The 16165-nt window shown below is 43.7% G+C and overlaps 1 protein-coding gene across 2 annotated transcripts in view; it reads left to right on the top strand.

Annotated features, from left to right (window-relative positions):
- The window catches only part of TANK (TRAF family member associated NFKB activator), a 149087-nt gene that overhangs the window by 86284 nt on the left and 46638 nt on the right, over positions 1–16165 (top strand). For both annotated transcript variants that reach the window (XM_077447592.1, XM_077447591.1), the window contains exon 6: positions 15953–16129. In XM_077447592.1, coding sequence (XP_077303718.1) covers positions 15953–16129 — 177 coding nt within the window. The remainder of the gene's footprint in view (positions 1–15952; positions 16130–16165) is intronic.

Here is a 16165-nt window from a genome sequence, read left to right as displayed (position 1 = left end):
TGGGGAAGGGGGGGGGGGCAAACTTATGGCTGAGTTCGCTGTGGCAAAATCAGCCATAAGTGGGAGCAGGTACCTGTCAAGACTAGGCACCCGCTCCCCCCAAAAAGTGCTGAATGTGGCAGCGGAGGGGAGGCAAACAAGCAGTGCTTCCCCTTTTGGATGGAGCTCTGCTTTAATGACTCCCTATAGCAAAGTTCGCAAATGAAGAATCGGCTGCACATATAGTATTCCAGCCTTCACTAAATCTTTGTTTCAGAGACATGAACAACGAACTCCCATCTGGGACATCTCTTCTGAATTGTTCCACTGGTCACTGGGTGAAACAAATAGGACAGGGAGGTCCCACAATGGGCTCCGTTGTTTTATGTCTCTGTAAACAGTAACGTTAATGCTGAAATACTCTGTGTTGGTTTTTCACTTATTTCTTTCTAACCATCTCTGTTGCCTGGCTGTTATGCTGATCCACTGGCTTCATTATTTTCAGGCGAGTCAGAAAAGGTATATAGTCATTTTATGCGTATTTGCTCTGGGTCGGGGACTTGTAGTTCTGGCTGCAGTATACTGGTCACAGTGGGTTGCTTGCTCAGCACTTCATTGATTCTGAAAAAGCCTTGCATTCTTATCTAATGCAAGGCATTATTTGAAGAGGAGGTAAGGATGAACATACAACTCTGCCTTCTCCAATCTTACTGCTATAAGCCCTTGTACACACGGTCGGAGATTCTGACAACCAAATCCGTCAGAGTAATTCCGACGGATTAATTCCGGAAGAGGTCTGAAAGTGATGTTGCATACACACGGTTGGACAAAGTTGTCGGAAAATCCAATTGTACATAACGTGATGACATTATTTCTAAAGACGGGACTACGTTCAGGCTAGTAGCCAATAGCTTTGGTCTAGGAATTTGATCTGAGCATGCGTGGCACTTTGTCCATCGGAGTAGGCTACACATGATCGGAGTATGTCCGAATTGAGCATTTTGTCGGAAAATTTTAAAAAGTTAGTCCGTCGGAACAGTCCGATGGAGACCACACACAGTCAGAATATCCGACAAAACGGTCCGATAGGACACATTCCGTCGGAATCTCCGACCGTGTGTACAAGGGCTAAGAGTTTTAAGGGTCTGTATTTTAAATGTTCAAGGCAAAAAATGGGTTCACCTAGTAAAGGCTCTTTACTTTCCTTACCAATGCAGGCAACACTTTTTCTCTCTTCTTCTCTTTACTTGTTGGTTATGTTATGCTCTCCTTTTTTTTTTTTTTAATCTTTGAAACATGTGCTAACTGTGCCTATTCAGACCCACATAAGGAAGCAAAAATTCCCCTTATTTTATTAATATGGATATTTTTGATTGTCAAGCTTAGAAATGCAGCTGAAACCCCTACAGTAAGGGGAATTTCTGTCTGGTGAAATTTGATCAAAAATTTTTGTAATTCTGCTGGTGTATATTTTACATGACTATTCTGGACACTGGTTCTTAACTATACTTGTTGTGGGTGACTCTTGTGCCTTTTTTGTATCTGGAAGATTTAGTTTATACTTGAATTGCTGATCTTTGACTAATTGAAAATGTATTTTAAAAAAAGATTGAAATCTAAAGGCAGACAGTGCACTTACAATACAAGAGGGTTAGAAGGACCTTGCTTATAAAAGCTTACAATCTAATCAAGACGGAAAAGTGGTACAAAAGGTAATAATTGTGAGGGATGAGCTGATGGAAGACTTAAAATAGTTGTAGGCAGAAGGTTTTTATCATAATCCAAATGCATTAAGATATAAAACCTGTGTGTAGCAGCCTTCCCAGCACCCCCTGAGCCCCATCTCTCGCCAGCAATGTTCACAAGTCTCTTAGCCATCCTGGACTCTCCTCCTGATTGGCTAAGACACTGCAGCGGTGCCATTGGCTCCTGCGCCTGTCAATCAAAGTCAGTCAGCCAATCGGGAGAGAGGGGGCGGGGCTGGGTCAGGGCTCCGTGTCTGAATGGCTACACGGAGCTGCAGCTCGGATCGGGTGCCCCCATAGCAAGCTGCTGGCTGTGGGGGCACTTAAAAGGAGGCAGGGGCCAGGAGCAGCGAAGAGGGACCCCAGAAGAGGATTTGGGCTGCTCTGTGCAAAACCAACTGCATAGAGGAGGTAAGTATAACATGTTATTTAAAAAAAAAAAAAAAAAAACAGATTACACAATCACTTCTAAAAGTTAATTTGTTAGGTGAAGGTGGGATGGCTTACCTGCACAGATTCGTTTTCTGGGATTGTCTAAATATGGACAGAGTAGGAGCTAGCTGGACAGATTGTGGTAGGGACTTTGAGAAGATGGGAGAGGCTCTAGAGAAGTCTGGAGGAGATGAGGGCGCTAGCAAGCAGGGGGTCTTGAAAGAAGCAGAGAGGAAGTGTGGGTGATATATTGAGACAAGATTGGTGATGTAGCTTGGAGGAGAGCTGTGATTTTTAACTTTGTTCATTGGGCAATATGAAGCCAGTGGAAGACATTGAGCGGTTGGCAAGGTAGATGAGTCTAGCAGCAGTATTCATGATAGTCTAAAGGGGGTAGTCTGTGAAGAGGTAGGCCTATGAGAAGGGAGTTGCAGTAGTCAAAGCGAGAGATGACAAGGGAGAATGATTAACGTGGTTTTGCATATTTTGGAGATGTTTCGGAGGTGAAGTCTACAAGTTTTGGACTGTGAGTGGATTTGGGGCTGAAAGGACAGGTCAAGAGTCCAGGATTACACTAAGCATCCCAGCATGAGAGGTGGGACTGATAGTTGTATTATTGATCTTGATGGAAAAGGCAGTGGGACAGGGGGGAATATTACAAGCACAGTTTTAGAAAGATTTAGCTTGAGGCAGTGGTGTGACATCCATGCTGATATGTCAGTTAGTTTTGAGAGTGGAGACTCAGGTTGGGTTCACACATATGCAGCTGTGGTTTTAGTACAGCAGTCTGGTAAAGTTCTGTTCACCGTTAAGGTGCGATTCGAGTGTGAATTTTTACACAAAATCGCACCTGAACCAGACCCAAAATCACACAGGACCCTTTTTAAAACCGATCCGTGGCCGCCCCCCATATGTGTGAACTGGCTCTATTAAAAGTTGATCTGATTCACATGTTATGCGAATTTAAAGCAATTAAAAACGCATCCAATTCGCATATATATGAACCGAGCCTGAAGGAGTGAAGTTAGGAGTAGAGATATAGCGTTGGGTGTCATACTGTTATTTTCAATCAGCCGTAGGTTACACTTTTCAACTTCAGAACTGAAGTATCAGCCTTTGTATTTAATAAAGTGTAGTCCCTCGCACTAAGTGAATAATAAAACGATCCTAACTACAATGAAGAAATGTTGAAATCACTGCTAAATCTAAAGTGTACACTAAACACAAAATAATAAATGGTAATGAAGATGATCTGCGCAGATTTCAGGATGAGCTCTGCCAAATGAGTGATGAAATAAAGTGATACAAAATATGTGCACCAAATAAGCACAGTATAACTATATCCAAGTAAAGTGAATAAATTCAATAAATATAATGAGATAGATATATAGATATATATATATATATATATATATATATATATAGATATAGATATAGATATAGATATATATATATATATATATATATATATATATATATATATATATATATATATATATATATATATATATATATATATATATATATATATATATATATATATATATATATATATATATATTGTCCGAGATCCGGACTGTCAAGTGATGTGAATGGTGACAATAATAAATGTCCATAAATATGACCAATATGATCTTCTATATAAACGCCAGTGCATCTAAAAGTAAATCTTTGCAACTAAACAGCCACGTAATGCTCACAGAGCTCTTACTTCTATAAGAGTAAAATATATCTTGTGATGGGACCAGGTACGCAGTGCCCGTATTTCCAACCGATGTCCGTATAGGGAATTCTGGGTGTGGGTCATGGTCTATTGGGTTCTGTTTTCTCTCTGCTGTAGACCAAATTTTCCTCCAAGCCTTGTGATAGCGTGGTTACCATTCAGTGTCCACCATTAAAGAAAGCATTAAAACAAACAGGCCTCCCATTGTGTAATATTTACAAGTAATCAACGTTTATTAAAATGCCAAATGGACTCTTACATTTTGAATAGATAAAACCAAGCTTAGTGCAAAACGTGCTCTTTACGTTACTTCCAGTTTGTGCAAACATCCGGCCACGCCCTACGCGTCACAACACGTGACTTCATCAGGGGAACTGGATTGGTTGTTAGACAACCCTAGTTATGTCCAAAAAACAGGAAGTGAATTATCTGCAATTTTATTGAAGTAAATGTCTCCACCATGACGGCAGCCATTTTCTAGGCAGGTAGAAATGGACTACAGCGGAAACCTTCTTGAAATAAAACTAAAGGGCCATTTTGTTAGAGTATCTGTCTGAATGGGTAGGAATAAATGTTCACCTTCGTGCCCTTAAATGGAGTTAAATAATTGATCAATAACGGCAATATAATGGATAAAATATGGACAGCAATAGCGTAATGAAAAAACTCATTGAACACTTAGGCCCGGTTCACACCGCTGCGGGGGGAGATCCGGATGTGATTCGCACAGCAAATCGCATCCGATCTCCGTAGCGATGCGAGTTCAGCCATACAGATAGTATGGCTGAATTCGCAGCGCTCCCGCAGCAAACTCGCACGGGACCCTTTTTTGGGTCCGCAACAGAATCGGATCGCATGGGGGTTCACACCATGCGATCCGATTCCTGTGCGAGTCGGCAGATCGCACTGCGATATGCCGACGGATCTGGGGGTGTCATTAACATAACATTGACACTCCCAGCCGTCCGCAAAGGGCAGTGTGAACTGCCGGCGGGAGGTGTGCGATGCGGGAAAACGCAGCGGATTCGCGGCGTTCCCGCATCGCAGCGGTGTGAACCCGGCCTTAATGTCATACCAATATTAAAAATAACAAAAAAAATAACAAAAAAAATACTACAGCTATAATAATGAGTGGATACTGCTGTAATTAATGGTGTAGCACCATCCAGGCTAAAGCTGGCTGCTTCAGATCCAGAGTGCATAGACCAATGGTAAAGAGAATAAAAAGATATATAGAACATGAGTATCGTTCCGGAAATTAGGAAATTAGTATAAAGTAAATAATACATAATATAAAAATCAAAAATTATTTAAAAAAACAATTCAAGTCGAATTCAACGTTGAGGCCATCAGATATCAGAGTCTTTGTATTTCGTGCAGTCGCAGTTCCTGGTCAGGTTATTTTTTCACAGAACTGAAACTTCTCATAATGCCATTTTTAATATGGAAATCTAATTTCAGGTATTTATTGCAGGCTATCTTATAATTTCCAGATAATACTGTCACCTGGGATTTTCCCAAGTGTAGAGTTCATAGTAACAGCAGTGACATTGCATTTTTTTACTGCCCTTGCCTACAATGATGAATGATGCACCATAATTCCTTTTTTTTTTTTTTTTTTTTTTTTTTTGCTGATATTGAAGCAAATGAAATATCAGTTGCTCTTAAAGCTACCCAGGATGTACAATTCCTGTGGGAACTGAAGAAACGTGTTAGGATCTTTGACAAAAAAAACTTTTAAAATATAAAAAAAAATGTGAATTTATATATGGGTTGATTACCCCCCCCCCCCCCCCCCCCTTCTGAAATTAAAGCTCAACTTCAAGCAAACCACTAAATACACAGAATACATATTAGAGCAGTTTTTCCAATGGATTTGTAATTTTGTTCATCCATACCTCAGATGTTCCCAGATCGTATTCACTCCAAAGGTGTTCTATCGGGTTGAGGTCAGGACTTTGTGTAGGCTAGTCAAGTTCCTACACCCCAAAATCGCTCGCCCATGTCTTAATGGACCTTGCTTTGTGCACTGGCACGCAGTCATGTTGGAACAGGAAGGTGCCATCCCCAAACTGTTCCCACAAAGTTGGGAGCATGAAATTATCCAAAATGTCTTGGTATGCCGACACCTTAAGAGTTCCCTTCAGTGGAACTAAGGGGCCAAGCCTAATCACTGAAAAAACAACCCCCAAACCATAATCCCCCCTCCACCAAATGATTTGGACCAGTGCACAAAGCAAGGTCCATAAAGATATATGGATGGAGTCCTGGCCTCAACCCAATTGAACACCTTTGGGATGAATGAGAGTGGAGACTGCGAGACAGGCTGCTTTGTCCAACATCAGTGCCTGACCTCACAAATACGCTTCTGGAAGAATGGTCAAACATTCCCATAGATACAATCCTAAAACCCCTTTCACACTGAGGCAGTTTTCAGATGTGTTCGTGCTAAATATAAAGTGCCTGAAAACTGCCTCTCATGCCTCCCCTGTGTGAAAGCCTGAGTACTTTCACACTGGGACAGTGCACTTGTGGGATGAGAAAAAGTCCTGCAAGCAGCATCTTTAGGGAAGTTTGGGAGCGATGTATACGTGCACCTCAAGATGTGTGGTCTCACAATTAAGTTTGGTCAAAATTTGCCTTTTGGTCACCCTGGATTAACAAATCGTGCTTTCCTCCTTCCTCCTTTTTCCTCCTTCCCGACCTGTCAGTGTTCCTCCACCATTGCTGCCAGCCAAGGGGAACCTGATGACACTGCAGACTGTGAGGAGGACTGAGGCTAGCTTGGGTCGGCACTGCAGCCTGTGTGGAGGACTGAGGTTCGCTTGGGTCTCCGCAGCAGCCTGTGTAGACTGAGGCTTGCTTGGGTTTCCGCAGCAGCCTGTGAGGAGGACTGTGACTCGCTTGGATGTCCGCAGCAGCCTGTGAGGAGGACTGAGGCTCGCATGGGTGTCTGCAGAAGCCTGTGAGGAGGACTGAGGCTCGCTTGTGTGTCCGCACCAGCCTGTGAGGAGGACTGAGGCTCGCTTGGGTGTCCGCAGCAGCCTGTGAGGAGGACTGAGGCTCGCTTGGGTGTCCGCAGCAGCCTGTGGGGAGGACTGAGGCTCGCTTGGGTGTCCGCAGCAACCTGTGGGGAGGACTGAGGCTCGCTTGGGTGTCCGCAGCAGCCTGTGGGGAGGACTGAGGCTCGCTTGGGTGTCCGCAGTAGCCTGTGAGGAGGACTGAGGCTCGCTTGGGTGTCTGCAGCAGCCTGTGGGGAGGACTGAGGCTCGCTTGGGTGTCCGCAGTAGCCTGTGAGGAGGACTGAGGCTCGCTTGGGTGTCCGCAGCAGCCTGTGAGGAGGACTGAGGTTCGCTTGGGTCTCCGCAGCAGCCTGTGAGGAGGACTGAGGTTCGCTTGGGTCTCCGCAGCAGCCTGTGAGGAGGATTGAGGTTCGCTTGGGTCTCCGCAGCAGCCTGTGAGGAGGATTGAGGTTCGCTTGGGTCTCCGCAGCAGCCTGTGAGGAGGATTGAGGTTCGCTTGGGTCTCCGCAGCAGCCTGTGAGGAGGATTGAGGTTCGCTTGGGTCTCCGCAGCAGTCTGTGAGGAGGATTGAGGTTCGTTTGGTTCTCTGCAGCAACCTGTGAGGAGAACTGAGGCTCGCTTGGCTCTCTACAGCAGCCTGTGAGGAAGACGGAGGACTGTTGCTGAGACCTGAGGGAGCTTCCTCGATGCCTGTGTCCTCCGTCTTCCTCAAGCTGCTGCGGAGACCCAAGCGAGCTCCCCCAAATCCTGGAATGCTGGAGAGCTTGTCCTCTGTCCCCCTCACAGGCTGCAGTGTCATCAGGTTCCACTTGCCTGACAGCAATGGTGGAGGAACACTGACAGGACGGGAAGGAGGAAAGCACGATTTGTTAGTCCAGGGTGACTAAAAGGCTAATTTTGACCAAACTTTAATTGTGAGGTCACACATCTTGAGGTGAGCGCATATCTAATGGGAAGCACTGTGGTAAATTCATATAAGGCACATTTGAGGATTTGTGAAGATTCAGCAAGCCTCATCTGTCATCTATTTGAGTTTTATCTACATACTGTTCTAACAAGATTTTGAATTTAACTCAACACTGGTACATGTTTATATGATTGGCACGATAAGAGATTATAGGTATATTATACATTTTCTGTATTATCACTATTGCATGTTTATACAGGGAGCGTGTTATTTGCTGCCCCCTCTAGATAGTCAATTAACATATTCATATCCTAGTTGCTCACAAGATTTTAATTTGATCAAAACAAGGTACATGGGCTTCTTTATTGTGGTTTGAAAAAAAGCCATGAACAATGAGAAAATGACAGTTCAAAAATATGAAACCAAAGAAACGCCCATCATAATACAACAAAAGCTGCGAAAAGGAAATCGGGCTGGCAAAACAGGTTTCTGAAGACAGTAAGGCAAATGCCAAATATGTTTTAAACCATTGATAATAGTAAAAACAAATAATTCTGAGCACACAGATTCTCTGACAAAAAATAACTTTTGAGGAGTTCGCTGGAGATGTAGAGAAAGCAAACTGACTGGTGTCTTAATGCTACCAAAAAAAAAAGGGAAATTGGCACTGATTTACAGTATTCATACCCCTTGAAAATTTCCACATTTTGTTATGTTGCAACCAAACGCGTAAATGGATTTTATGTGATAGACCAACAAAAAGTGGCACATAATTGTGAAAGAAAATTATAAATGGTTTTCAACATTTTTTACAAATAAATATGTGAAAAGTGTGGCGTGCAATTTGTATAGCGCCCCCCTGAGTCAATACTTTGTAGAACCTCCTTTCACTGCAATTACAGCTGCAAGTCTTTTTTGGGGGTGTCTCTACCAGCTTTACACATCAAGAGTGACATTTTTGCCCATTCTTCTCTGAAAAATAGCTCAAGCTCTGTCAGATTGGATGGAGAATGTCTGTGAACAGCAATTTTCAAGTCTTGCCGCAGATTCTCATATGGATTTAGGTCTGGACTTTGACTGGGCCATTCTAACACATGAATATGCTTTGATCTAAACCATTCCATTGTAGCTCTGGCTATATGTTTAGGGTCGTTGTCCGGCTGGAAGGTGAACCTCCGTCCCAGTCGCAAGTTTTTTGCAGACTCTAAGCCCCTGTACACACGGTCGGAGATTTTGCCAACCAAATCCGTCGGATTTTGCCCGTCGGATTTTGCCCGTCGGATTTAGTCCGACGGATTGTGTCCGAAACTGTTGCATACACACGGTCGGGCCAAGTTGGCGAAAAATCCGATCTTTCAGAACGTGATGACGTAATTTCGTTACGATGGGACTACATTCAGGCTAGTAGCCAATAGCTTTGATGTAGGAATTTGATCTGAGCATGCGTGGCACTTGTTCCGATGAAAATGCTCTACACATGATCGGATTAGGTCCGTCCGGCCCAGTTGGTCGGGAAATATTTCCAACATGTTGGAAAATTGGGTCCGACGGAGATTCGGACGGAATCAGTCTGATGCATACCACACACAGTCGGATTATCTGACGACACGGTGCGATAAGACTCATTCCGACAGATTCTCCGACCGTGTGTACAAGGGCTAAGGCCTCCTTCACACTGGGGCGGTTTTCAATAAAAAAATAGCGCCTGTGTGGCGCCTGAAAAAAACGGCCCCTTTCACTCCAGTGTGAAAGCCCGAGGGGCTTTCACACTGGAGCGGTGAGCTAGCAGGACGATGAAAAAAGTCCTGCTAGCCGCATCTTTGGAGCGGTGAAAGGAGCCGTGTATTCACCGCTCCTAAACCACTCCTACCCATTGAAATCAATGGGACAGCACGGCTATACCGGCGCTTTGCGGATGGTTTTAACCCTTTTTTTGGCCGCTAGTGGGGGTTAAAACCACCCCGCTAGCAGTCGCAGACCGCAGCTAAAACGACGGTAAAGCGATTTACCGCCAACGCCTGCACGCCCCAGTGTGAAAGGGGCCTAATGCCCCGTACACATGAGCGAAATTTCCAACAGAAAAAGTCAGACGGGAGCTTTTCATGGTATATTCCGATCGTGTGTATGCCCCATCTGACTTTTTACATCGAAAATTCTGACGGACCTAGAAATAGAACATGTTCTATATTTTTCTGACGGAACCAATTCCTGTTGGGAAAACCGCTCGTCTGTATGCTGTTCCGATGTACTAAAAACTACACATGCTCTGAAGTAAGTACTAAACTGGTCATGTGTACAGGGCATAACTGGTTTTCTTCTAAGATTGCCCTGTATTAGGCTCCATCCATCTTCCCATCAACTCCCATTCAGCTTCCCTGTCCCTTCTGAAGAAAAGCATCCCCACAACATGATGCTGCCACCACTATGTTTCATGGTGGGGATGGTGTGTTCAGGGTGATGTGCAGTGTTTTCTGCCACACATCATTTTGCTTTTAGGCTGAAAAGTTAAATTTTGACCAGAGCACCTTCTTCCACATGTCTCCTGTGTCCCCCACATAGCTTCTTATGGCTTTCTTCTTGCCACTTTTCCACAGGGCTGTCTTTAATATTGATTGGATCCTGGGCAAAAAATCCCCCCCCCCCCCCATGCAATTTCACTCTGGTTACAGCATATCATTACTGCTTAACCACTTGCAGACCGGACCATTTTGCTGGTCAAAGACCAGACCACTTTTTGCGATTCGGCACTTTGTCGCTTTAACTGACAATTGCGCGGTCGTGCGACATGGCTCACAAACAAAATTGACGTCCTTTTTTTCCCACAAATAGAGCTTTCTTTTGGTGGTATTTGATCACCCCTGCGGTTTTTATTTTTTGCGCTATAAACAAAAATAGAGCGTCAATTTTGAAAAAAACGCATTATTTTTTACTTTTTGTTATAATAAATATCCCCCAAAAATATATAAAAAAAACATTTTTTTCCCCTCAGTTTAGGCCGATACGTATTCTTCTACATATTTTTGGTAAAAAAATCGCAATAAGCGATTATTGATTGGTTTGCGCAAAAGTTATAGCGTTTACAAAATAGGGATAGTTTTATAGCATTTTTATAAAAAAATTTTTTTTACTAGTAATGGCGGCGATCTGCGATTTTTATTGTGACTGCGACATTGTGGGGGACCCATCGGACATTTTTGACACATTTTTGGGACCGTTGTCATTTATACAGTAATCACTGCTATATAAATGCAGTGATTCCTGTGTAAATGACACTGGCAGTGAAAGGGTTAACCAGTGGGTGGCAGTGTAGGGGTTAAGTGTTCCTAGGGGTGTGTTACTAACTGTGGGGGGGGTTGGGCTTTCATTTAGTGTACACTGATCTCTGCTCCAATCACATGGAGCAGAGATCAGCGTCACTAGTTGCTAGGCAGAATGGAGAAATGTTGTTTATACAGCATTTCCTCCATTCGGCCGCTCCGTGAGACGATCGCGGGGATGCCCACGGCGATCGAGTCCGCGGGTCCCACGACCGGACTCACGGGGGTACCGACCAGCGCGGGAGCGCGCCGCCGGCGGCGTGGTCCCGATGGCAGGGCGGCTTTGAATATTGGACGTACCTGTACGCCAATATGCCTGCACGTGCCATTCTGTCGACGTACATCGTCGTGCGCTGGTCGGGAAGTGGTTAATGACTGGTTTCTAGAGGTTACAGCAAATGATTTCTGCTTGTTGGTTGCTAGAGATTACTGTACAGTAATACTGCTCCCTTATTGGTTGCTAGAGGTTACAGCGCATCATCTCCTCACTGCAGGGGAGCATGATATACTGTACATATGAATGCCGCCTTTATTTACATATCAATGCTGCCGGACACAGCTATTTACTTAGTAATGCCACCCCTATTTACATATGAATGTCGGTTATTTACATATAAACACAGTCTGCAGGTGAGTCATCCATACACAACAATAGGGCAGAGCTGGGCAGCATTAGTACCAACACTTCACACTGAGATATCAGGACACAGCGTGGGACTAAAACTTCAAGGGAATTTAAACTGGGATAATTGGCAAGTATGAGGCAGCTGCCTTGGGCCCCACAACAATGACAGGGCTCAGGGCAGCTGCCTCTCTTGCCCTGCCTTAAAGACGGCCCTGCTTTTCTATAAAGGCCAGATTTGTGGAGTGCACAACTAATAGTTGTCCTGTGGACAAATACTCCCACCTGGGCTGTGGATCTCTGCAGGTCCTCCAGAGTTACCATGGGCCTCTTTGCTGCTTCTCTGATTAATGCTCTCCTTGTCTGGCCTTTCAGTTTAGGTGGACATCCAGGTTTGCAGTTGTGCCATACTCTCTCCCTTTTCAGATGATGGATTGAACAGTGCGCAATGAGATGTTCAAAGCTTGGGATATATTTTTTTATAACCTAACCCTGCTTTAAACTACTTGAAACTTCTCTGAAACGTTATCCCTGACCCATCTGATATGTTCCTTGGCCTTCATTATGCTGTTTAACTAAGGTTCTCAAACAAACCTCTGAGGGCTTCACAGAACAGATGTATTTATACTGAGATTAAATTACACACAGTTGGACTCGATTTACTAATTAGGTGACTTCTAAAGACAGTTGTATGTGGCGTTTATTGTATCAATTAACTTAACAATCAATGTACTTTTCAATGTGTGATTATCATTGTCCTAATTATCAGTGAAGTCCCAACAGTGCCCATCAGTGCTGCCAATCAGTGCCGTCTACCGGTGCCACCTATCAGTGCTCATCAGGGCAGCTTAATTGGTGCCTCCTCATCTGCGCACATCCGTGATAAAGAAAACCTGTTTACAAAACGATTACAATTTTTATTATTTTTTATTATTTTTTTTTATTTTTTTATTTTTTCAAAATTTTCAGTCTTTTTTTTTTTTTTTTTTCATTTGTTTAGCAAAAAAAAAAAAACAGAAGAAAGCTCTATTTGTGTGAAAAAAATGAAAAAAAGTGTCATATGGGTACAGTGTAGCATGACTGCGCAATTGTCATTCAAAGTTTGACAGAGCTGAAAATTGGCCTGGGCAGGAAGGGGTAAAATTGTCCAGTAGGCAAGTGGTTAAATACAAAAAGAGTTCCCTAAAACATGCAATTATTATATAACCTTTCCCACTGCCTGGTCCACCAAACACTTGTGTGACGAAGACGGGGCTCTTTAAAGCCTCTTGCACACTGCTGCTGAAATACTGAGCATGTTGAGGCATACAGGCTTTTTTTTGGGGGGCTCATATAAACGCAGCCCATTGTTTTCAATGTGTCTGTACACATAGGCGTATGTGTATAGATATGTAAAAAAACAAAATGCAGCAATCAGAGTTGCCGGTCAGCATTTTACGTGCCTAAAATTTTATTTTGAAGAGGTTAAATTAATTTTACGCTTGCGCATATGCATAAAATGAACGCCTGAAATTTCAGCCAGGAATACCGATTGTTCAAACATTTTATTTTTAAATTAGTGACAGCTGTGTTAATAATTTCACACTTTGATAATGTGAATGGTACATTCCCGTGTTCAGTTTTGGAATCATCGTTTTTTTAAAGTGGACCTGGCTACTAGCGGGTCCAATCTAAAGTAAAGGCCACCCGGTACAGTGAATTGTATACTTTCCCCCTCTGGCAGCCTTGGTTTCAAAACTCTGCTTTCTGGCCTTCTGCAGGTATCTGACACCTCAGGTATCCTAAGGTTGGATTCACACCTATGGCAGTTTTAGTGCTTTTTGCATTTTGCCGATTTGCACTACAGTCCATTTAACAGTTTCCTATGGAACACGTTCTGTAGTGCAAATCTGCAAAATGCAAAAAACACAAAAAATGCATAGGTGTGAATCCAACCTTAATGCACACTCCCCTGACACATGCTGTGCGTCTTGTAGTGACGTAACAGGTGAAGTTTTCACCGCTTTGTGTCTGGGGCCATTTTTTTTTTTTTTCACCACATGATAAAATCCTGCATTTTTTTTTTCTAGTAAATTACTTTGAACCCCTAAACAATTTATATATTTTCTGGAAGCGGAGGCCCTGTGGAATAAAATGGAAACCGTTTCAATGTTTTATGCTGTATGATAGTTGCACAACTGTTTATCAAATTCATATTTTAAGGGAAAAATAAAAAATACACTACAATTAAGTTTTTAGTACATGCAAATACAATATAATTTCTTTGGTAAAATGAAAAAGATGTATGCAGATGACAGAAAGCTATCTGGTAAAATATAGAGACTGATATACTAAAGGAGTTAAGTGTTCACACACACTTGTGTGGAGATTCTCAACAGTTAAAGCTCAACTTCAGACAACTAAAAAATGATCCCTTGCAGTGAGACTGTGCCTACAGTGCGGGGGTTAATTGCTCATTTAAGTCTACGGGACCCCCACTGCAAGAGATCATTTTTACACTTTCCTAGAATTGGGCGTTAAAGCTGAATTTTAGCTATAAAAAGGATTCTCTATACTATAGCATTCACGAGCTTCCTGTGGCATCATGCAGACAGCTGGATGTAAGTCTTCTGTGCAGGGATGAACTTCCCTCCTACTCATGAAATTCCAGCACTGTAGGTGTTAAAGCCTTTGGGGTCATCAATGAAGCTGCAGTGAAACTGATCTCCACATCCTCCACTCCTTCCTCCCCACTCTTTCCTCTTCCTCCTCCTCCTCCTCCTCCTCCTCCTCCTCCTCCTCCTCCTCATTTCTCCTTCTATCTCCTTCTCTTTTCTCCCCAGTCTTTCTGTTTTCTCTCCTCCTCCCTCTTTTCTCCTCCTCCTCCTTTCTCCCCACTATTTTTCTCCTCCTCCTATCCTCCCCTCCTTCTTTTTTTTTTTCTCCTCATTTCTCCCCACTCTTTCTCCTCCTCCCTCCCTCCCTCCTCCCTCCTCCTCCTCCCTCCTCCTCCCTCCCTCCCTCCTCCCTCCTCCCTCCTCCCTCCTCCTCCTCCCTCCTCATCCTCCTCTTCCTCACTCCTCCTATCCCCTCCTCCTCCTTTCTCCCTGCTTTTTATCCTCCTCCTCACTCTCTCCTCCTATCCCCTCCTCCTCCTTTCTCCCCGCTGTTTCTCCTCTTTTCTCCCCACTCTTTATTCTACTCCTCCTCCCTTCACACTTTTTTTTCTCCTCCTCCTTCTCCTTTCTTCACACTTTTTTTTTTTTCTCCTCCTCCTTTCTTCACTCTTTTTCTCCTCCTCCTCCTCCTCCTCCTCCTCCTTTCTTCACACTTTTTCTCCTCCTCCTCCCCTCCTTCCTCCTTCCTCCCCCTCCTCCTCCTCCTTTCTTCACACTTTTTTCTTTCTCCTCCTCCTCCTCCTTTCTTCACACTTTTTCTCTTTCTCCTCCTCCTCCTTTCTTCACACTTTTTCTCTTTCTCCTCCTCCTCCTTTCTTCCAACTTTTTCTCCTCCTCCTCCTCCTTTCTTCACACTTTTTCTTCTCCTCCTCCTTTCGTCACACTTTTTCTTCTTCTCCTCCTCCTCCTCCTCCTCCTCCTCCTCCTCCTCCTCCTCCTCCTCCTCCTCCTCCTCCTCCTCCTTTCGTCACACTTTTTCTTCTTCTCCTCCTCCTCCTCCTCCTCCTCCTCCTCCTCCCTCCTCCTTTCGTCACACTTTTTTTCTCCTTTCTCCTTCCTCCTCCCTCCTCCCTCCTCCTTCCTCCTCCTCCTCCTTCCTCTTCTTTTCTTCACCTTCTTTCTCACTTTTCCTCCTCCTATCCCCTCCTCCTCCCTTCTTCCCAATCTGTATCCTCCTCTACCTCACTCTTCCTCCAAGAAATGTTCTTTCATGGCTTTCACTGCCTGTAACACGATCTGTGATGGGAAGGGAGAGGCTGATGAGTTACAAGATTCTTTCTCCCATTCTCTGATTGTGTTATAGGCAGGTTCTTTACTACAGCTGATCTTCATTGCACCTTCAAAACTCCCAGCTACTTTTTCATGTTTTGAGTATTTCTAGGATTTTGGGATGTGGTACATTGATGTCACGTGTTGCTCCCTTATGCCTTCTTTTTTTTTTTTCTGCCTACGTCATTGAGATTTCTGGAATAAAATCTCTTTGAAATGTATAAAATATGTGGGTGTAACAATAGTAAAAGTATTTTAAACCTTGAATATTTGGACAGGAGCAGCTTGGCATAGAGAATGTCCGGTTTTTGGAAATGGAAGGTGAACGGGACGAGCTATTATCGGCCCTTTCCTGTAAAAATGAAGAAGTTCAACGTTTAAAAACCCTTTTGAAAGAAGCCAATGAGAGGCGTGAAAAGCAAGATCCTAAAACCATCCATGGACATGAAATGGAGGTAAGGAGACACCTGTGAAGGTGTCAAATGAAATTC

This window comes from Lithobates pipiens, unplaced genomic scaffold (assembly GCF_037356315.1).
Source record: "Lithobates pipiens isolate NorthernLeopardFrog02 unplaced genomic scaffold, aLitPip1_a1.2 Scaffold_22, whole genome shotgun sequence".
In the NCBI taxonomy this organism is placed as follows: Eukaryota; Metazoa; Chordata; class Amphibia; order Anura; family Ranidae; genus Lithobates; species Lithobates pipiens.
Note: the sequence above shows the minus strand (reverse complement) of the source record. Positions and strands in the feature narration are given on the sequence as shown.